Source organism: Anas platyrhynchos, chromosome 5, assembly GCF_047663525.1.
Source record: "Anas platyrhynchos isolate ZD024472 breed Pekin duck chromosome 5, IASCAAS_PekinDuck_T2T, whole genome shotgun sequence".
In the NCBI taxonomy this organism is placed as follows: Eukaryota; Metazoa; Chordata; class Aves; order Anseriformes; family Anatidae; genus Anas; species Anas platyrhynchos.
In genome coordinates, this window is record NC_092591.1 from 44,467,102 (window position 1) to 44,490,703 (window position 23,602).

Sequence of the window (23,602 nt, forward strand, 5' to 3'; positions counted from 1 at the left end):
TTCTAAATATGAACTAGGAAAAAAAGTTTAATCACTCATATGGTAATGTCATTGGGCGCTTGCTGTAGGTTGAAATTATTAGTAGCGTGGTGGGGAAAAAATGTCTTTTTTGGATAAAATTAGTGAGAGTATGGGTGGATGAGAGGGAACAGTGAGAGGGATTCAGCAGAGAATGACACGTCTTGGGTCAGGAGAAAGGCAACAATAACAAGTTGATGGCTCTGATTTTTTGCAGCTATATTTCAAATGAATTGAAAGGATCCCCAGAATAGTAGTAGTGAGTCAATGATGAAAATTATTCTTATTGTAAATGTAAAGAGCAACTGGAGGGGAAAAAAAAAAAAAAAGCACTGCAGTAAAGCAAGAAGCAAAAAGATATTTTTTTATTGTGGTTTTTAGCACTCTTTGGTTTTGGAAGGGCACTCCATCAAGAGATTTCCCTTGAAGACATTTAACTTGCATTATGGCGGTAGATTCTAGAGACAGGAAAAGGTTGAGGTGCTGCGGCGGGGAATTGTAGCAGAGGTGATTGGGAGGTTGAATAGTGATCAGTAGTAATCATATTCTTGCCTTATAATATACATTTAACAGTCTGTACGGTTGTCTTTATCAATAGATGTGCACGAACTGTATGCTAAAGGCAGATAATTAATATTTTTCTCTGTATTTTGTTTCTGCAACATTTTGCAGTTGAATATTTCAAAACAATTCAGTGTTGAAATTAGTAAAAATTTTCATTTATCTGGACTGCAAATAATTGAGAAACTGAAGCATATAGTCTGTAGCAGGCTGTTTACAGTTTATGTTTCAAAAAGCTAAACAAAGCTGTGTTTATATTATGAGCTACTAAGACATGTTTATATTCTGCAGTGCATAATTTTAAAATATGGTAGTCTCACCAGGTGTCACTACATGTAAAAAAAAAAAAAAAGTTGCCAGCATTTTAACGTTTTTTTTTTTTTTTTTTTAAAGTATTTATTCTCTTCTAATTTTCTATTTTGGGTTATCTTAGCCTGAGGTGAGCATAGAGATTGTTAGGCCAGGCCAAAGGCTGTTATTTTGTGATTTTGTTTGGAGGGGGAGGGAGAGGTGGAAAAGTTGAGATACCACTGTTCTTCAGAGCACGAAGAGTGGTTGCATCTTGAGGCAGTTCAATTGCTTTTCTGTTTTTATTTTTGTGATCCAAAGTACAAAAAGATCCAGACACTTCTTCATTATATAGAGGATCATTGTATCAATGTATTTGTTTTATTTAGAAAGGTCGAGATCTGCCATTGAGATACATTGAAAAGGGGAGCAGAACTCAGTAGTAGCAGTGACCAAACTTTGCAGTAAGGTCTGCTTTGATATACTCCTAAGGCTGCACGGAATTGGCCTGTATCTGCAGCTGGCAGGCAACAGACGGTAACTGAATGCGTGTGAGATTTTTCCTTAAGTGTTTCATGAGCTTTCATTTAAAAGCAGGGAAGGTCAAGAGGCACATGCCTTATCACCAAATGTAAGGAACCTGTTTGAGGGTAGGATAAGATGCCCTCTCATACCTTATAAAGGAGTTTGGGGAGGTGGGGAAGCCTATCCTGATTTTAGTTGCATTCATTTTGCTGTTAATAAAGGACAAATAGCCTAACTTCTTCTCATCCAAAGCCCACTGAAACCAGTGGGCTTGAAACTGATTTCTATGAGCTTTAGTTTGTGGCGTTGATGTTTAGAAAAGCCCGTTAGAAGAATTCTTTGTGTAATCATAGCAAATTTGCTAAAATACTAATAATGGTCTTGAAGGGCTCTGTGTATTCAGAGAGAACTGCCTAAACCAGTCCCAAAAAGTGTGTGCAAGGGCAGTGCAATGCTTCCTGGAAATGAGAAGCTAAACACAGACTGAGGGATGTCCTGCAGCCCACGCCATGGAAGACAGCAGAACGTCCCTCCTGCCACCCCCAGCCCTCTGAGGTCCTCACAGCTGGAGCATTCCTGCTGCCACCCTGTGCCGTATCCCTTTGCCTCCAGTGCTCCTGTGTGTTTTGGGAAAGGTGTGATTGAACGAATATAGGCTTGATTCTTTTGTTCCAGCTGAAGCTACAAAACCCGTTTTGTTGCTTTTCTTCCCTTAATGAAGGAAGTAGGATCTATACAGATCCCTGTTGCTTTATTGGCTTGCGTTAGCAGTTGATATGAAAAAGGATTATAGTCTGTGAAAGGAATTGACAATCATAAAAAGAAGTGTTAGAAAAGCCAGAAGAAAACAAAAACATTAGCCAGCAACATAGTGCTGAACTGGAAGCATTTGCAGTAAATGTATTTTAACTGTCTTTGAGGATTAAAAAAAAAAAAAACCTAACAACTGAGTGAGAATGTATTTACAGCAAACATTTCTTGGCCTGATTCCTCAGCTGTCATGGTTATGACTGTGCAGCTACTGCTGCTGTGGGAACAGGCTGTGAGAGTGTTTTCTTTGCTCTGCTTCCAGTAGTCTCATCTCCAGCACAGATTACACAGGTATGCATGTGTCTGCCCTCCTTTGCATAAAATAAAACAAATGCAAAACACACAACTGTGTTTCTGGGTTTGACTAGACAGGAAGAAACGGCAGAGCTCATGGTTGTTCAAAATGGCTGCCTTAGGGCTAGAACTGGTGTGCGTATGTATATATGTATGTAATTCCTTCAGCTTTAAAAGAAACTGTCCTGAGGTTTAAGAGTTGGCATCATCTGTCTGCAGCAAAGTTCGGAACATTGTGTCCAAAATGGCATCCAGCTTTGTTCTGTGACAGAAGAGGCAGCGATGTAAGGATGTTCTCAAGTGTTTGCTAAACTGGAGTACTGGTGGTAGAAGAACTGGGAAAAAGAAAAGAAAAGAAATCATTACTCAAAATTTCCAGAATTGATGTGACACTTCTCAAAATATTGAGTGTTGTAGGTAGCTATTGCCACTCTATCACCTTCTTTTCCAATGATAAGGAAGTCTGTTCTTTCTGGCCGTAGTTCAAATGAAAAGGGGACATGGGTATTGCTCTGCTGAACGTTGCAGGTAGGTAGGTGCCCTGCCTGCCAGAATGGAATTGGAAAGTCAAAGCCTAGAAGAAAGCTGGGTCTACTCAGCTGGGATTTTGGAAATACATCATTTGTCCCTCCCAATGTTGCTGAGAGGTTACTTCAGACTTTTTGCCACTGCCTCAATAAAATAGGTACAGTATCTTTAAAGTGCTGAAGTTTAGGGCTTGATGGAAAGTAAGTGAAATTTAATGGTGCAAGTGAAATTCGTAGGGTCAAGGGCTGGAAATGAGCAATCCTGAAATTGCCGAGCAAGAATGCTATTAGGAAAAGCCTATGGGATGTGTCTCACTTTGTGTCTGTCCTGGATTTCAGCACGTAATTGTAGCCTGGATTAGACAGCTCTGTGGAGCTGAGATTTAGAGCCAAAACTGAGTATCTTCTGTTAGGTGCCAAGACCTTTCTCTTGGTTTAACTTGACAGGCTTATTCTGTGTTCAGAATAATAGCCTGGGAAGGGAATCATTCAGCCAGGACAAGAGAACTATGAGTTCAGTTTCTTTCTCAGTTTTACATTTAAACCTGTATTTCCCATTTCCCAAGAGGGTGCCATGAAGCTGCATAAAGCAGTCAAAACCTTCTGCTATACCATTTACTCTATGAACAGGGATGTGCAATTTCTGGGACCAAAACTAGCAGCATGGCCAGTGCTATACAGGAAATTGTTAGTCCGATGTTTCAGCTTTCCAGGTGAACTCTTCAGCTACCAAGTTTATATAAAGGGTTATGTTTGCTTCTGTGACTCCTGCGTTCCTTGTACACTAGCTGAAATAAATGACACCTGCTTGAGAAAATGAAACTCATATCTTCTACTTCTTGTATGGGTTCTCTCATGCAGCTAATTACGATATCAAAAGCCACAATTACAGCAGCAGAACCACAGGTTTCTGGCATGTGTGTTCACTTTAAAACGGCTGTGAGTGCTCAGCTTTTTGTTGAATTCGGTGTTATCACTGACAGGTGCATTTTGAGCATGCCTGCTAGATTGGTCCTGTAAGACTTGATTCTCACTCACAAAGGTATGTATAATTAATGGACCCCAAATGGTCTTCTGGTAGACACTTAAAGTTGTAGAATTGTAGAATTATTTATGTTGGAAAAGACCTCTAAGATCGTCTAGTCCAACCTTTAACCTAGCACTGCCAAGTCCACTGTTAAACCATATTACTAAGCTCTACATCTACATGTTTTCTGAAGACCTCCAGGGATGTTGACTCAACTACTTCCCTGGGCAGCCTAGTCCAATACTTCACAACCCTTTTGATGAAGAAATTTTTCCTAGTATCCAATCAGAATCTTCCCTGGTGCAACTTAAGGCCTTTTCCTCTTGTTCCTCTTGTCTTATCACTTAGTGCACAGCGGGATTTTGATATTTGCAGCAAAAGAATTTTCACTATCTGTGCGTTTTGTGTTGAAAATGTGTAGTTTTGTCTCAAGCATCCAGGTTACTGTGGGTTACAGGCACCTGACTTTCACCTAATTCATAGCTTATGAGTTGCTATGAATCAGATGAGTTACTTTTGAGGTGGTTTTGGGTGCTGCTGCCTTAATGCTTGGGTCCAATAAGTTGTCCTTGCACCACTAAAACTGTGCTGCAGAAGTAAGTTGAAATAATTATGGATGAAGGGCAGACAGTGTTTGTGCCTCAGCTGGCTCTCCTCAGTGCTCCTGGCAAATATTAGCTATGATAGGAAAGGTAAAGAAACTCTGAAGTACAGAGACCATTATCATAATTATCAGAAATGACACAATCAAAGTTCCACACTCCTTTTACAAACTTTCTTTCCTAGGGATGCAGTTCAAATAACGGCTAAAATACTTGGACATTGATATTTTCTACTAGCAAGCAATGCTTTGCCTGAGGACAGCAATAAATTTTTAGTGGTGATTGCCAAATTATCTTTTGATTATTAGCAAGCTGTTTTGTCAGTTTGGACTTTGTTGTGCCAAGTCAAGTAAAGAGCCTCCTGACACCTGGCAGTAAATAACACACCAAACTTGCACACAAATTGAGGAGATGCATGCGGGTGTAAAAGAGGAAGGAGTCAGTCTGTCCGCTGTGGTGCTTCCTTCAGCTGGAGCTGCGTTCACTTCTTGAGCAGTCAAAATCTTTAGGAGAGGTTTTAGGGTTGCTTCTGAATGTGTATGTGGAACTTGCCAAGGCTGCTTCTTAGACATTTTTTTCATTTTTAGACATTTTTCATATTTCTGTTCAAAACAAAAGTGGACTGTCCTCCCCATCATGGCAAAATTATTACATTGTTCAGCATTAGTCACTCAATTTCACTTAGCAAATGAAATATCAATGTCACTATATACACAGGTCTTAATTTGATATCAGTATAGGTTTTTTTAATATTTTAAATTACACATTTTTTTTTAAATGAACTGACTTGCAGTGTGACCATTGAAAACTGAGATACTGATCCCTTCACTCACAACATCCTCCCATATCTCTTTTGCTCCCAGAAAATAGCTGTGGATACCCAAGAATGGCAGCAGTTTTTGTACCTATGTTCTTTGGAGAAACTGACCATTTCTCACATGCTAAATGATTGACACAAATATGAAATAATTGTGCTGAAGGCACCAGAGATTAATGCCTTTTTTTATCCCTGACCAAAAAACCCCAGTGCTTCTCTGTACTATTTATGAAGCTGCAATAGATGGTTCTGCTTTTACACTGCTTTAGTCTATCAACAGTGTCTTTCAAAAGAAAAAACTGTTATTAGCAGAATGATGCCTTTCATGTACACTTCTTTCACTGTGTAGTTAGTGGGTGCCCATTTTAAGTATGTTTTTTTTTTTTTTGCTAGGTATAAACAGTTTTCTCTGTGTATCAACGATGAAGTAAGAATTGTAGCCAAATGCCAGGATAAAAATGAAAATATGAAACCTGTCCTGTTCTTGGCGGTAATCACTGAATGTCCCTAAAATTCAAGGTTTCAGCACCTTCAGCAAAGTAGTTTAATTAGCTTTAGAATACAAGTAACACTTTTAATTTATTGTTGCAGATTTATAACTGAGGGCACCAGTGAATGCAAAAGCTTGGTTCTGCAAGCACAGCAATTATTTTGGCAATCTTTATACAATGCTGTCATATATTTGTTGTCTAATCCATAGTAAATGCTTTTGCTACTCTAACAGTAAGACATTCAGCACATCTTTAATTGTGGGAATGTTGTGCGTGCAATTGCAAAAGTGTGAAATTCTTAAATTGATTTTTGTTTTTACATACTGTCTGTATTTTAATGTGCTTTCTGTGTTTTGCTCTCTGTAAGAACAGTCCATATATAGTTGTTCTTGTTCCTTTGCAGCCAACGTAAAGCTAGTTCTTTTAACAGAAAACTTGTATCTATCAGCTTCAGAGTCTACAGATAGTCCCTGGTCAAGACTTCCAGTGAGTCAGTTCTGCTTCCTCTTGCACGTGCTCTCACTTGCACTCTTCTTTCACTCTCTCTCATCTTCTGGAGTCTTGCTGTGGAAGCGAAGGATACTACATATTATGCGGCCTTGTTGTGACATCTTGTTTCTTGTTGGATATATTCATTATTGTGCTCCAGGTAACTCAAGCGGACTCTCCAATGCTGGTTTCATTAGCAAGGGTAGACTATTTTGAATTCAGTGACTGTGGAGGATATGCATCTTAATTTTAAGTACATCAAATTTGGACAATGGGATTTTATCAGTGTTGGTGGAAAACAGATTATTGTAAAATACATGTATATAACATTTTATTATTGGAAAATTAATGTTTCACGTTAAGGCTACTTACTCTGAGATTGGATAACATCTCACCAGACAGGAAAACCAGTTCTGTATTGAGACTTACTGTGTCTGGCCTCAGTTCAGTGGTCTACATCTAATTGATTCTATTCCAGTTTTTATATTGCACTGCTTATGGTAGTATTGGAGGGTTTTCTTCAGCAGCATTTTAAATGATTTGAACAGTATTTGTCATGTTATTTTCTTCTGTTATCTTTTTCCTGAAGGTCTTAGACTTGCCTCTGAAGAAGTCTTCTGTACTGTTGTGGTTTTAATTAAATTAAATGCATTAATGTACTTAAGAAAGAATTTTCTGACTTGTTAAATTTAATGTTTAAGTACTAATTTAAAATCAGTGTCTCAATGAAGGTCACAAACTGGTGCCTGTATTAGTCTGTTAGTACCCCAGTAGTGAATTTATGAATTTTCTTATTGTACCAGGATATGAATTGAAGTTTAAAGAAGTTAAATGACTTGCAGAGAGAATTAGGAACATTCCTTTCCATTGTACAGCTTAAGCACTTGACTTTAAACTATACATCAGCTTTTAATATCATTAGAGTAATACTGGCAAGAGTATATATAAAGGATGAGTTTAATAAGTTTCTCCCTTTCGGTAGTTGTTACCAATGCTAGTACTATTTCCATCTGTTGTTGTAGGGAATATCTGAACCAGACAGCATACATAAATTTTATGAGCTTAACAGGAATCCTGATAACACTGCCTTAAGAATGTTTTCTTGACTTTGGGACTGATAGCTAGATGATGCACATGTCCCTGTGTACTAATAAGGAGAGCTCAAAGAGACTTTGTAGCTTAGGTGATATCTGTAAAGCATTTGCATCAACCTGGTTGTTAATTGAATTAGATGATGTGATGCTAGCCCAGTTTATTCTGATTTGTTTAGGTTTATGTTACTTTATTTTTTTGTGTAACTTCATTGCTAAAAGGCATACGAATTGAAACTTGTCTCGTTCCATGTTTCTTTTCCAGACATTGCTGTTGAGAAGCTGAACTACAGACAATTCTGTGTCACAGAACAGGAATAAAAGATGGTACATATATATTTCTGAAGAAAATTTCCTGCAAATCATGTAGTACAGACTGTGGGTCAAGGACAGAGAGCAGCAGATGAATTATCAGTCTCAAGACTGAGTGCATAATACAGTTTGTTTCTCAAACTGTCTCCTTTTAGGGAACAAGTGCTTCCCTGGGAAATAGAAGTCTCAGCTCACAAAGGCTCTTTCACAGCAATAACTCAAATCTAGCGGGAGATTTTGTTAGATATGATAGTGTTGATTCCATCTCCATTAATCATTCTGGGGATGCATAGAGACTCTCCTTCTCACTTGTCCCCAGTGACCAGCCTCAGACTCTTGAGGACATGTCAAGCTGGTCCACATCTTTGTGCCCTCTCTTATGCCACTAAGGCTGACATGGCACTGGTAGGGTTTCCTGAAGTTGAGGAGGAGCCTGGTGTCAAGTGCCTATCCTCAGTCTTCTGGAGTGCCCTCTGCAGAATGGCCACTTCATACTTGTTTTTTGGGAGTTGCTTCGTTTTTTAGGTTATATAGGACAGAAACTTAAGGCTACGGCATCATATTTTTCATTTGCCTTCAGATTTCTATATTATTAAAAGCCATCGGGAGGAGGAGGCCAGTTTCTGTTTCAGTGGTTGAATTGAACAGGACGCTGATTTCCTTCCTAGGTAGTTAAAGTTACTCTTAGTCTGTATTTGGAAAGAAGAGGACAATCTCCTTCACTTTATGGAAATCTGAGGAGTAAACTGTTCAGATGCTTCACCTCAATTTTTCTGTATACTCTGGCAAAACAGGCTGCTCAGAAATACCTTAGAGGGTATCTGAACTATTGCAAGACTGGATTCTGAGTCTTCAAGATTGGTTAAACATCACAGGACAAGTCAAAGGGGCAATGCTCTTTGTTCAGAAAGTGTCAAGTTGTATTAAGCACTATGGAATACTCTGCTATGGCGTAAGCCGTTATTTCACTATTGAGAGAGTTACTGGAGGGGATAAGTGTCTTCTGTTCTATGCCTGGGAAATGCTCCTTTCTTTAGTTCATCAAATATTTTTGAGAATAAATATTAATTAACATATCATAAGTTTAATTATACTATTCCTTAAAAATCTGCTTTCTTTTATCATGAAGCCAGTTCTTCTAATTTCCGCTGTCTATACATGTTTAATCAGCATCTCTAAGTAAATTTTCAAGGAATTACTTTTTAATGTTTGCTTCATCTTGTATTAAGAGATTTTTATGCATGCGAACAGCTGTATGCGGATGCATACTAAATTTGCAACAAAATTTCTTACCTTTAGTATGTTCAGCTGTTTGCCTGTCCTAAATCACATGCATACCCAACACAATAGTTAGGAGGGGGGGGTCAGGCAGGAACAGCCCTTAAGCTGTCTGTGACATAGCTCTTGTACTTTGCTGATACTGGTGTTCAGAGCTTGGCTGGCTGCTGCCAAGTCTGCACCTGCAGTGCTGCTTGATTGAAACTCTGCATGTATTCCTCTTAGTGAGAACAAATAAATAATATCTTCTGTTATTTACCAAACACCAGGATTACTTCAGAACCACAAGTAGCAATCCCTCTTCTGTGCTAATGTTCTGTCACTTCTACCTCGTGCACAGAGGATTCTCAGGCTTCATTCCTCAACAGAAATGCCATCTTTTTTTTCTCCATGCTCTATCTCAGGTTTAATTTGGTATTTGGAGCCCTTACTTTAAATGCATATCTGGCATTTTGATTATGAATTGTCACATAAACAGAGTGATTGATTAAAGTAATTTACATAGGAGCATTCATGGTATTTCTGAGCAAGGGAAAATACACAGAAGCACATGGCACTTAATTACATTGCTTAACAATAAATGTCAAGTTAGATCTTTTTAAAAAAAGATGAATGCTATACTTAAGTGAAGTGCAATTATATTTATATGGTTTGAAATGTTTTACGCACTGTATATATTAGAGAGGCAAAGATATTAACACTTCTGTACATGCAGAGGTGCTGACAGATTACAGATGCTTCGAGGCAGGCTTTTGTAACTGCCATCAGTTCAGTGCTTGCAAAGGGAACTCCTCTAATGTGCTGTTAATCTGAGCTCATTTACTTGTATGCAGTGGCATTTGCATACAGGCACACTTCTTAGAACTGATTGAGAACATGAAGACTAGTGGTCCTGATTTGGTAAATTGTTGCGTATAAACAGGATTTGCATTCAAATTAGTGTTTTATATCACAGCCTGATTATACATCCCATTTTAATAATGTTGAAAGAATGGCAATAGTAGATTTCAGAAAGCTACTTCTCTGATTATATGTTCCAATTTTAAGTTAATTAAAAATGTCTCTTCCCCCTTTTTTTCCTCCTCTGCTGATATTTAGTAACACCTGAAATTTTTTCCCTCATTAAATAATGTGTGCAGTTCTATAACAAATAGAACCTTCCAAATTATATTCAATGATGTGTTAAATAAAAGCCTGTTGTACTGGTTATGTACTGCTGTGGGAGGATAATGAAGGAGCAACTGACCTCCACAGTGTTCATCATCCTCTAATTCTGTTCTATTTTGCAGCAAATAGGAGTCTACAGAGTGCAATGTGGTGAGTTGCAGAGCTCTCCAACCTGAGTCTGAGCAGGTCCATGTGGTTACAGGCCACTGTTCACTCCTGGGCAAAAGCACTAGCTCAGTTCTTTGTAACAGTTATATCAATGTCCTTGTGGTGCAACTTAGAGTCTCAGAGGTCTTAGATCTGTTCGTACCCTAGATTAGAAATAGAGAGGAAGAAAGAATAAAATTATGAGGATTTAAAAAATGTTATTTTTAATGAGGAGCAGTTTTCCAATCCACTTTGCCATCTGCCTTCCGAAAATTGTGCTGGCACAACTCTGAGGTGTGTGGAAAATAATTTTCATGTATATTTAACACTTGCACATCTAGGTGTCTTCATTGTGTTCTTGAACTGATGTGAGAAGAGCTTGTCTTTCTGCTACTATGCACGGCAGCAAAACATCCTTTCCGCTACTGCTGTGTTGGTGTACCTTCTATGTTATACAATGGGACTATTTATTTGATGAAGTCTTAAGTTTTTCAATCCATGAATTTGAAGAAAATACATAAAATAAAGTGGTTTCAGTGCCATAAATTAAGTAAAGTGTTATAATATAATTGCACTACATGTTAACAGAGTATTTTTTCTGTTGCCTAGCAATGAGATGTACAATGGGGTTCACCATGTGCTTAAGATTCCCTGATTAACTTCTGTTTTCAGAGTTTTGTAATTTTAACACAAATCATTAATCGTAGCACAACCCAGAATATTCTTGTTTGTTAGGGGGTCACTTACTTAAGGAAGCTTGAGGCAGAAAGCTCTGGTACCTTCAGATTTCTGTACTCCTCTTCCATACGTGGTAAATTTTGGAAGTAACTTACCAAGCAGAAGTTGTTTTATGCATTTTTCTACTGGTAAGCTTTTCATTAAAGTGTTCTTTTACTTGAAGATGAGCGTCTGAGCAGTACTGGCATGGGTATGGGTGTTTTGGTTGGGGAACTGTGATGTGTGCCAGGTAGAAGCTTCACGTGAAGCTTGATGAAGGAGGCTAGTGATTGAAGAACCTGAAATCTGGAAAAGTGAAGAAATGCCACAGCATGGTCCCAGAAGGACACCTTGTTCCACAAGAAGAGCTAATATACGGTCAGGACCAGCAACTACATATGAAACTAGAAAGCTTTTAGCTCTGGGAAAAAGAGCTGTTTTTCGTTCCAGTCACCCCTAGTAAGAATGGGTTTTGGATTATTTTGCAGTACTCTGTGAAATGGTGGTGGTGCTTCAAGTTAAGCTCATGCAGTAAAAGCCTGGAGACTACTCAGTATCCCGAGCTTTTCAACAACCATAACTGGTTTGTGTAGACTTAAGTAGCTGGAAACTCAATCAGAATGATAGAAGTGGCATACTGCTCATCAATGTATTTTAGGATTGCGTCTTGCTGAAAGGCAGAAAGCAAAAAACTAGTTGATTTGTAGTTTATGTAGAAGCATTTAAGGAAGGAGAACGTGGTTACTGGACTTGTAAATTTGGATTTAACAAAAGGTGTCAGGATCGTACTTTATAAAGACACAGGGGAAAATAAATGCATTTTGTTATCCTTTTTATAACATAAAATCCTCTGTACGTTAGTGTTCCAAAATGGTTGTGATTATTATGAAAGATTTATTCCTGCATATTTAGATTTCTATGTATGTAGATGTTTTTAGTTACAAATCTTTAAGGAATTTGTCTTTACTCCTGTTGTAAACTATTGCTACTCTGTAGCATCTATATCAGCATCTATATCATTTACCTTTCAATTTGTCACCTTTATAATGGTTAATTTTTAATTAAGAAATTCAATACAGAAATTTAAATTTCACACCTTTAAGTGAGCAGAGTTAATTTTCACTGGAAAAGGAGGCATCTGCAAGCATTGGCACTTATCTTGTTTTGTAATTAGGCAGGATTAGTTATGAAAAATGTAGTAATTTTTTTTAAGGATAAACTGGATTCTCTATTCCACACTTAAGTTTCAGTATGTACATTTTGCACATAAGTGAGACTTATATATAACCCCTCCGGGGTTATATAGTCTCAATATGATTATGAATGCTAATTATTTAAGAAATCTGTTTGGCATATGTTGTTTCATTGACACGATATTGACATTATAAAATAGAGATTGATAATGTAAAAAAGTGAAGCGTAATTTTTGCTGTGGTTAACATAAGCAGCATTTTCTGTCTAGCTAGACTGCCTTAGGTACCATTCAGTCTCCTGCAGCTTTTATTTAGGAAGAGAGGAAAGGGAGGTGTGCCTGAGATGAGTTCAGGCACACCTGAATTCAGGTACACCTGAAGACATCTAATTTAGATGTCTTAAGTCAGAATTTGTAAATAACCTTCCCCATCCTCTTTTTCCTGTAACTGCTCTGAAATCTTGCATCTTCATCAGTCTGCCCTGAACCATTGCTTTTCTCCCTGGAGTATTACATTGATTAGTGGTCTGGATTTAACATCACTCGTGCTTCCCCAGCACATCGTCATCTGTACAAGGACTGAATGAAAATGAATGAACGTTCCCTTGACAAAGTCTAACACTCCAGAACAGTAACTGTGGACAAGCAAAAAGAAGTTGGTTGGTTTTGCTGTTCCAGTAACACTGAGGGAAGGAGTAAGATAAAAGAGAAGGTGAAATCTCATTCTTGCTTGGCATTTTCCTTTTGAGAGCAGCTCAGAGACTACATCTGTAGTCTGAATCAGAAACATAGAATCACATTGTCTGTGTGGAGAGAAACGTGTGGGGAGATATTTTTGCATTGTCACTATTTTTAATGGTTTTGATTTCTAAAGCTCATGTACTGCAGAGGCAGAAGACCTCATATCATTATCGCTGCCTAGAAAAAGTACACTGGTATACGCCTGCACCATGTCAGAGTCGAATTAAGGGTCTCCCAAAGCTTAGTTAAACCACTGGGAAATGTTTAGGCAAATCATGGCTTGACTGTACGTTATGTGGAGTAGTACTATTTCCTTTCCCTGTGATAGGGAAGCTGCACCACTCGACAGCCTCCAGCTCGTGGAGAGCCTGCGTTGCAGTATGTGGTGCTCCAGGAAGAGTAATTTAGCTCACCTGGGAGTCTGTGCCTGGCCAAGAACAAATAATTACAGAATTTCCAGATTTGAGCCTAGTATCTTCAATTGTCACTCTCATTTGATGCCTAGCAACTGGTAAACTTGTTTTATTCCATGATGTTTTATATACACCGTAGGTCTGCATAATTATGCCCAGTGATTTTCATTTAACAAATTTGTTTTTTCCAGCAGCCATTTTTCTTGATAAAAAGTCAGTACCAGTAGTTCTCCATGCATTAATAACTTGACAACAACAAACCAGAAAAGGATTACTAAAGAGATTATGTATAGGTTTCAAAGAATTGATAAGTAGCAAGCAAAATTGGTCTAAAATTGATGGAAACAGTTCCAAAGCAGTATTTGTTACACAACAAGCAGCATTTTACTCGAGTTTTATGTAACACCTGCTTCTAAACTGTGATTAAGCAACTGTGAAGTAAAAGGCTCAAGTTGTTAATTTCCTTTTTGGGGGGAATGGGGAGGGAGGTGAAGAGTTCTGTAAGGATTATATTCAGAAAGGTATGTGCATAGTTTTGAGTGATCAGGAAAGATTGAATGTTTTCTAAGAAATGTTTTGATCTTCTACTGGTAGTCTGGCTAAAAGGGTCTCTGAGTATCATTCTTCCAAGATATCCTTGGTTTACATGTTCTACATAATGTGTTGTTATTTCAATCCTTGTTTCCTGTGAAGTGCTTTAAGTAAAAACACTTCAAATGTCCAAAATATGTTTTTATTCTTTTCTTCTAGGTTGACTGGGGTCAGCTGGACTATTTAGTAATAGATATGCCACCTGGGACTGGAGATGTACAGCTGTCAATCTCACAGAATATTCCAGTTGCAGGTATGTGTATTCTTTGAGTGTTTATGAGATTTGAAGTTAGTTTGGTGGCATTAGGTAAGTCTTTTTTTTAAGAATGCCAGTCAAAAATCTTTTTAATTGCCTTTCAAGACAATTCTTTTGTCTACACACTGAGTAACTACTCTGTCAGTAGTGTAGTGGTGAAAAATGCTATCAGCAAATTTTCTACTTGTCTGCATTAAGATTGTGTTGCTTTCTTTTAAGGGAAGTTTCAAAAATACCCAGAAGTCAAGTATATCAGTGTTCTGGAAAGAAAGGCAGCTATGCCAAAAACTGTTAAGCCTAACAGTAGAAAGTACTTTCTTTGTCTCTAACTACTGCATATTAATGCTCATACAATAAAATAGTTGGTCTTCATGGTTGCTTTCTAATAAGAAGCTGACAATGCTGTTAATGCACAGCATTTATTCGGTTAAACCATGCAGCGCTGTACTGCACTAATGCATTCTTTTTTTCTCATGTTGTGAATTTGACTTTTTTATAGGGGATTTAAACATTGACAAATCAATCTTGAGGTATGTAGGTTGCCCTCTAATCCCATTGGCTTAAGCAGGAGTTAGAAATACTGCTTCTGAAAGGATACTTAGGATCTCGTGAGATCTAATAGATTGTAATGGTTTGACCTGTCTGACACACTTCCAACAGAAGCAATTGTCAACAGGCAGTGTAATGAATATTAGGAACTGAGTGATAAAGAGACAAAGCAATCCTTATGGTTCCAGGACTAACTCAAGAGTTGCTGCAGATCTTTACCAGGAGGGTAGTGCAGTGCTGGAACTTCTTATCCAAAGAGTTTGTGGGATCTCCATCCTTGGAAAGTCCCCAGATTCCACTAGAGGAAGCCATGTCTAGCCCTCTCTAGTGCTGCCAGTAGATGACCTCCAGAGACCTTTTCTGAACAGATTTATTAAATAATCAGTGGAACTGTTTGCTCCACTGCTTTGTGATAACAGATAAATGTGTTGATACAAAAAGAACACCTTTTGAGCAACGTTCACTGCTCTCATTTTTTTTTTCCGGAGTGCAGACTGGCTCACATGTGCAGGCAGCTGCTGGCTCTCTCTGGTACTCCGTTGTCTGTGCTTTGGTGATTGTAATGCACTGAAGTTGAGGCACCACACCTTAAATTTGTAGAACTATTTCACTTGAATGTAAAGCTTTTAACAGGCTGCCAAGTAACAAATAAAAGACTGTGTATCTCTACAAGTTCACAGAGTATGATAAAAAAAAAAAAGGGTTAGTTACACACATAGGTAAAAAGATTGGTGGGCGTTGCAGGTGTGCCCATGAGGAAATGCACTAGAGCTAACAGATTTTGAGACACAGACCCTGGTTTCACAGCAAATCATCACTGCTGTTACGGCATAGTGAACGCTACAGGAGTGAAGTGAGTCATTTTAAAATCAGGCGGCACCTAGTATCTTTACCTTGTAAGGGGCTATCTTACATGATAAAGACAGTTATCCATATATCTACAAGACAAAATGTCTGAAAAAGTTAAATTTAGGGTTAAAGCTGTGCAGTGGCATCTCATAAACTTCCATGATGTCAAGTTTAGAAAAACATAAATCTTCTGACATTTTTATGAAGCCCAAATATTAGGATACATGCTAATTCATTGGCAATGCTTTTGACTCAGAATTGTTAATAACCACAGAGGGTTCATTCTGCTGTCTGTGATTGTGGTGAGTGGTGGAAGGTTTAAAAAAAAAAAAGTCAGATTTAATGATTTTTTTCCCGTAAGAAGTACGAGTCTTTTACTGCCTTTGCTTATATGTGACCTCAAACATACAGTAAAAAGAAAACCGTAATTCATACTTATTTTCTTAAATAATCATAGAATATCCCAAATTGTAAGGGACCTACAAGGATCATCGAGTCCTACTCTTGGCACTGGTATTAAGTGTTGAAAGCATATGTGAGTAGCAGAGCAGGTCATTTGTTACCAGGTTTTGAAGCAACGAGGTATAGCATGACAGTGGTGTGGAAGTTTTTGGTATGGTAGAATTTCACGTTAAATCTTAGACATAAAGGTAGAAAAAATATGAAATTCAAGAGGTACGTATTATGGGTTCCTTTAAAGTATGATGGGTGTTGATAATTGCTGTTCACTACAGTACACCTAAATTTCTGTTATATATGATTGTCAGAAGCACGTGGCTTTCACATTTGCTGAATCATATTTTTGAGGCAAGCCAAGATGGACAAGACATTGATTTAAAGGAAAGAAAACCACCAACAATACAGATACAGATTCTCTTCATATGCCCTAATGGGATAAATTCCTTTCCTATGTCTCTTTTTAGACTTGACTATGGCATTTTTTGTATAAGCGTGGGCTTCTACAACTTCCTAGCTGAAGACAGCGTTTTGAATTGAATTCCGAAATCACTTCATCAGTTCTACAGTTGCTCAGTTCCATTTATTACTTCACCAATCCTAACTTCATAAAATTAGAATGATACCATCACTTTACATTTGCCTTCCACATGAGTTGGTGTAGTAGAGCACGTTAGCTAAAGTCAAAACTCATTGTAAAAACAAGTGTTTTGTGCTTTTGAAGAAGACAAATGTAACAGACAAGGAGTGATTAAGATCTATAATTCCCTGTGTTCTTTCTGACTCAACAAATTTCAGCTATTTATAGAGAGTTTTCTCTGCTGTCTGTTTTATTTTTCTTTCTCATTGGAAGAGCTTGTTTTTGTGTATTACAACTTTAACTGTGCTTTATTCTTTCACTCTTGTTAATTGGTTGCCGTCTATTCAACCGTCCTTAGCCTTGTTTAGCATACCTTTATTTTCTTCAGCCTTGTTGCTTTCAAGGATAGTGTCACAAATATCAATGATGGTGTCCTTGGAACAACCTATAGAATTCTGCTGTGTGTTTTTTTTTTTTTTTTTTTTCAATGGGCTCCATTGTTGTTTGCAATTCACGTTTCTAAGCTGTGTGGTGTCTTTATTTATTTATTTATTACAGAATGTATTTGGTCTTCTGCCATTCTGCTGCTTCTCCGTTTTTCTTGTTCTTTAATTTTTCCTTTGAGGATGCCTTGGACGGTCATGGTATTAGTAGCATAATTTCTTTCCTCAGAAACAGCATGTATATATCCCAGTTAAGTACATTTGGAAGTGCATTATCTAGTTTGCATGAAGTTGTCCTTTGATTTGCATGCATGTGTATGTGAGATATAGTATTTACATTACATTTTCATTATTTATCTGTGGCTTCCTAGGGATAGACAGTGTAGAAAAGTTTTATTTTGTCTCTAAATAAATGTACAGAACCTGCATTAATACTTTTGCCAATCGCCCTACAAATTTTTCTGTGAGTCTGAGAAAGAACACTGGCAAATTTGTTTTGTTTGGGGAGGGTTGCTCAAATGTGACATGAAAAACTGTAGCATTGCAACATTTGACAATGAGAGGGACTGTTAGGATGTGTGAAAGGGTATTGGTTTTTAGAGTAATTTTTTCACCTGCATCACAGCTACCGTAATTTCCTTGAGTCATGAAAAGATTAGAGCAATATGCAATGGATAAAAGCAACATAACAAAATCTGTCACTTAATTCTGATCATTAAACAGAACATCAGCCTCACACAACTTGATTTGAAGTGGCAGTTTTGTGTATGTATTTTCATTCTGTAAAAGGTGATGACCAAGGTTACTACAGTGACTGTTATTTTTATTATTCATAGCTACCCTTCCTAGGAGAAGTCTTATTTAACATATTATTCATTAATCACCTGTAACTTTTACATGTTTGCAGTCATTCTTCAACTAACTAGCAGATGAGAAATTATATGACAGCTTGAAAATGGGATATATATTTTTCTTCCACCACTACTCCTTTCTTTAGATACTTTCCAAATAAAAACTCTGGGTCAGTCAAGAGAAAAAGGCTTTGTTTATGGTCTGTTGCTACCTACTTTTTCTTTAGTTCTACTTTTTTTATTTCTATTTTTTCAACTTTTATGTCCAAGATACCCAGAAGCAAGCTTTATCATGTCTTCAGCATACATAGGAAAATTTGAAACTTCCTTACTCATTTTTCAGCATTTAAAATGTAGGAGTGTTCAGATGACATTGTGATGTTTAGTATCAAATGTCTTATATTTTGTGTGAAGTAATGATATTATGAAGAAAAAGGTCTGTGATTCCTTTACATTACCTGTTTGCTGAATTGAGAAATCTAAGCATGTACATTCTTTCGTTCAGATAAAGGAGCCATAAATCCAGTGAATAAATAATAAATCCAGTGAATAGGAGCTGGAGAATGAGCTTTCCTAGACACAAGGAGAGAAGCTCTTCATTCTCTCTCATTAGAAAGTTGATTCTGACCCCCAGGACCGAAGGCTGTCTTGATAGCAGAAACTGCATGGGTAGGAGAAAGTGCCTGCCTCTTGGAGAGAGTGTTCTGGCACCCTGTTAGCACAAGCACTTCTTAGAGAAGCTAAATTGTGGAGACTGTTAACTATGTTAGGCTGCCTGTCACCCTTTCTTTATTAACATTAAAGTGAAGTTAGCATTAGTAAAATGCGACAGCTTGACAGCTGTATAGGCTGACACTCTGTCCCAGTTGACAGAACTGGCTCCAGGTTAATAATGGAATTGTCATTTAATTTTCTAAACTTTGTCATATCACTCTCTTCTCTGGACATCAAGATGCCATGATGGTGAAAACCATTAGAAGTACACACCTGTCCAGTGGGAAGTGGACTGAGACAAATAATTACATATCTTACTGAACAGTCTCTTAATAATTACAATGATGACATTTGGACTGAACTGCATAAATAGATGTAAATGTAAAAGGTTTTGTTTTATTTCAGTGCACTTAAATTTCCCATCTTTTGGAAGTAACAGTTTTGTTTTTTGCCTTTTTTTCCTCTTCTGTTCCCCCTTCCCCTACCCACAAAGCATATTATTATAATAAGCTTATCATAATAAGCTTTAAAAAGGCTGTTACTGAAAATCAGGAAAGACCATTAGTCAAGATGAGCAAAGTGACAACAATGTATATGCTATTTATGTGTTTTGTCAAGTTCCAAAAAAGCAGAAGTGTTGTCATTGCTAGCCATACAGTGAATTACTTTCATCACCTTTTAGATTTAAAGCCAACACAGTGCACAGATCCTACCTTCTTTTTGTTGCCTTATTCCACAAATAAAGTAATTTTTCCTAAGGACCATAACTTTCAGCAATATGTGGATCTTAATTATCTCCTGAATGTCTTTTGCAGATAACGACTGAAATATTTACCAAAGGAGTTTCTGTTACTTCAAATACATATTTTCAAAGAATTGTAATTAATAATTTTTTTGACAACATTGTTTTGATAGATAGGTTTAAATGAAAACAAAAAGCTTATTTCTGTCTTTACTGATTAAGCTTTAAAAGTCATAGCAGTATTTTCTCTATTCAGATATGTTAATTGAGGAGAAAAGAGTAGAAGAGTACTACCAACTTGAAGAAAGTTGGCATTTTTAAATTCTGAAACACTTGATTGCATGCTACATACCGAACTAGTAAGCCAAACGCTATTTATTCAATTATATGTCAGTGCCACACATCTCGTGTTGTAGACAACTGTAGACGATAGCAGTGTGTGTGCCACTGTGGTAGCTTAACACTGATGGCCAAGTAAACTCCATCACACCACGCTCTTACTTGCCCTCCTCAAAGGAAGAGGGGGAGAAAATAGGATGAAAAGGGGCTCAAGGGTTGAGATAAGGACAAGGAGATCACTCACCAATTGTCATCATGGGCAAAACAGGCTCAGCATAGGGAGACAAATAAAATTTGTTGCCTAACAGTAGTAGGCTAGGGCAGTGAGAAACTAAAGGGAAACGGAAAGCATCCCCACCGACCCTCTTGTATGTGTTCTTCCTGAGTGGTGCTGGGGAATGGGGGTTGCAGTCAGTCTGTGATGTTTTGTCTCCGCTGCTCCTTCATGGTCACTCTCTGCCCTTGCTCCACGTGGGGTCCCTCCCACGGGATGCCATCCTTCTCAAACTGAGCCTGCGGGGGCTGCCCACAGAAAGCAGCTCTTCAAGCACTGCTCCCACATGGCTCCGTACCACGGGGTCCTTCCCCCAGGAGCAAACTGCTCCAGGACGGGTCCCTCACGGCTGGGCGGCAGCTCCCCCCAGACTCCCTGCTCCTGTGTGGGCTCCTCTCCATGGGCTGCAGCTCTGGCCCAGGGCCTGCTCCTGAGGGGGCTCTCCATGGGCCGCAGCCTCCTCCAGGCCACATCCACCTGCTCCACTGGGGGCTCCTCCATGGGCTGCAGTGTGGAGATCTGCCCCATGTGGAGCTGCTTAGCTGAACTGGATCCTGCTTAACATCTAATAATGTACAAAACCAGCAAGTTCCAGTTAAGAAGCACTGAAAACGAAGAGGAAAAAAAAAAAGAATTCCACATAATTTTAAAAAAAGAAAATGACTTTTGTTTTCTTTTTTAATTTTTCCACGGTGTTGGTATGGAAAAGGACTGTGATTTCTGAGATAAAGGTGTCTTCTTAAATTAACTGAAATCACAAAGTAGGTAGGTATGGCAGCCTTTTTTTGTCTTTTCTGAAGAGAAATGATCAAAAAAACCCAACCCTAACCAATGCAACCATACGAGTTGCGTGTAGCATATGCTTTGATTGTAGGTGTATCTGTATTCTGTCAGTGCTCTTTGTGTAAGTGTCTGTTTGCCCCTGGTTGAATATCTCTTACTTTGATGCAAATCACAGTTGCAAGGCATCTGATCTTTCCTTTTAGTTTAACAATGATTTACAATGTTTTTCTCTGTTTCTGAGCTAGCTTTTTTCTTTTACGGAGGTTGTGCATTGTTACTATCTACAGTAAATTTTTGAAGATATTTTATGGAAGCCATCTGAGTGTTTTTTTTTTTAAGGTAAATTTTACTTGATCTATTTTTGAATTGCAAATATTTTTAACATCAGATTTCTATATTTTTTTCAGATAGCTGTGGAGATTTATTATTTCTTTCATGCTATATTCTGGTATTTTAAATAACTGCACGAAAGGAAAAGCAAATAGATTTAGGACAGATTAACAACAACAACCAACCCTTAGTCATAACATTAGGAATTTTTTTAATTGTCAGTTGCATTTGTCCAGCTATAATTTGTATGTTTAAATAGTATTTTTTCCTTTGCCAGAAAAGCTATAGTTGACAAATGCAAATCATCATCAAAGTTATCTTAGCTTTGGATGGTCTCAGCAGTTAATTATGAAGTGCCTAACCCAGTAGGCTGTACATTTAATTTAGAGACCAAAATGCAATATGAGTTACATGTTAATGGCTCAAACTGTTTCAGTATTACTTTAAACTTAACTCTTGGCTCCTGGATATTTAATGGATTTCCTGTCCAAGCTGAAGTGAGAGCATGTTCAGTGCAAGTTCTTTAAATTTTATAATTCTTTAAAAAATAGTTTCTACGTATTGAGGCAAAAAGCTGTAATGTACACAGGCTTTGAGAACTGAGGTTCTCAGAGGTCTGGCAATAGTGGCTGAGTGTATGTTAAGCAGCACATTTGCTGTAATTGCTTCTTTTTTTTCCAGACCATTCTGAATAGGAAGAATAAATAAGCATAGAGTTCAGCTGACAATTACAAAGGATAATAAAAATCCATGTGAATAATGGTACTGCATTCACCCTCACCTCTGGGGAAAAAAGTTAAAAACAAGTTTGTGGACATGATTGAAGTATTTTGTGTTGTGTAGTTTTGTTGTTGGTTTTGGTTTTTGGAATAGGAGCACACTTTTCCCTAGCTCTCTTTTGATTGGCACCTCTCAGAAATTGTGAGAGTTTTTTTTTAAATCATATTAATTGTCAAAAGAGAATATTTGGACATTGCTCTTGCCTAGTATAATGTACACTGTAATTTGGATGTAATTGGCAAAAGGCCTTGAAGGCAGGAGGTGCAATGGAGTAAAGCAGAAAAATGCTAATTCAGACAGCCAAAGAAAAGTGCAATGTGGCAATGTGTCCGTGAGGGAGTACCTTCTTATTTTAAGCATGTATTTTGTAACTAATGCTTTTTCACAGATGCTACTACAAATATTTTCAGTGCTCTAACAGTTTACCAAGTAAATGTTATGTATTGAATGACACGTGTATTGTTTACCAGTACCAAAATCAGGCATTTTAACAGTGAGAAGCATCTTCTTTATGGCTTTCTCCATGTGATCTAGTGCAAAATGGATGTTACAATACTTACTGGCCAGTTGGGTGAGGGCAATTGAACTGCAGGATGACAGCTTTGTCCAGCTACTGATACTCCTTTGCTCAGTTTTCACAGATGAAGTTCCTGTCAATAAGAGCATAGGATTCTCCCTGAGCTTGCTGTAAAATTCATGTCCTCTTTTCATGTGGGCAGGGTGGTAGCACCTCAGTCTCTGATTACCGGCTAGTTTGTGGGCAGAAGAGGATGTGTGGCTGTTGGGAACATACACCATCTGAGCAGCTGTTCAGACTCCTCCAGGAAGGTAAGAAGCAGGCTGGAGATGGGACACGGCCAGGATCCAGACTTTAGGACAATTCTGCTCTATGATATGAATCTTAAGGATCCCTTAAAGGCAAATCAGACTAAGGATTCTTTAAGGTTACCAGTTGTAATGAGATGTGTCACACACAACCTAGAGGAACTTCTTTATGAGGTTCATCCAAGGAGATGGCAAGTTTTTAATGTTAGTGCAACTTTAAGCATCACCAACTGAAATTCTGAAATTCTAGCAAAGACGAGCAATAGCTCATTCTGCATCTTCAAGTGCAAGCTATCCTGTAATTGCAAGCATATTTTATGAAATAACAAGAAATTGCACAGAACCTGAGCAGGTCTCTGAAGATCCATAGTGGAGATGATTCTGGTTCATTAGGCTATTTATAACTTGAAAGTCTTGCCTGGAAGTTTGAAATTGATGCAATGGAAGAGGTAGCAAAAGCTACAAAAAGCATGGTAATGTGGTCAGATCAGGCCATTGGCAGCTGTGTTGAGGTCTGAATGTGGTTCCCTGCAAGTGTTCAATGCCTGCCTATCAGCAGGCGCAATTACTAGAAAAATGCAATATGTCTTTGTGTCTTTTTCCTCCTGAACTCTATTTGTCAGTCTTTCTGGTCTGTTACTTTTCACTCCACAGTTTTTTGGGTGGCATTATTTACTAAGTTAGTAAGAATCGAGGTGATATAATCCAGTCATTAATCTAATATTGGCAAGGG

At 37.9% G+C, this 23,602-nt stretch overlaps 1 protein-coding gene across 4 annotated transcripts in view; it reads left to right on the forward strand.

The window, feature by feature from the left end:
* NUBPL (NUBP iron-sulfur cluster assembly factor, mitochondrial) overlaps positions 1-23,602 on the forward strand; it is an 89,119-nt gene that overhangs the window by 37,991 nt on the left and 27,526 nt on the right. For all 4 annotated transcript variants that reach the window (XM_027458184.3, XM_038179961.2, XM_038179960.2 and 1 more), the window contains one exon: positions 14,258-14,351. In XM_027458184.3, coding sequence (XP_027313985.3) covers positions 14,258-14,351 — 94 coding nt within the window. The remainder of the gene's footprint in view (positions 1-14,257; positions 14,352-23,602) is intronic.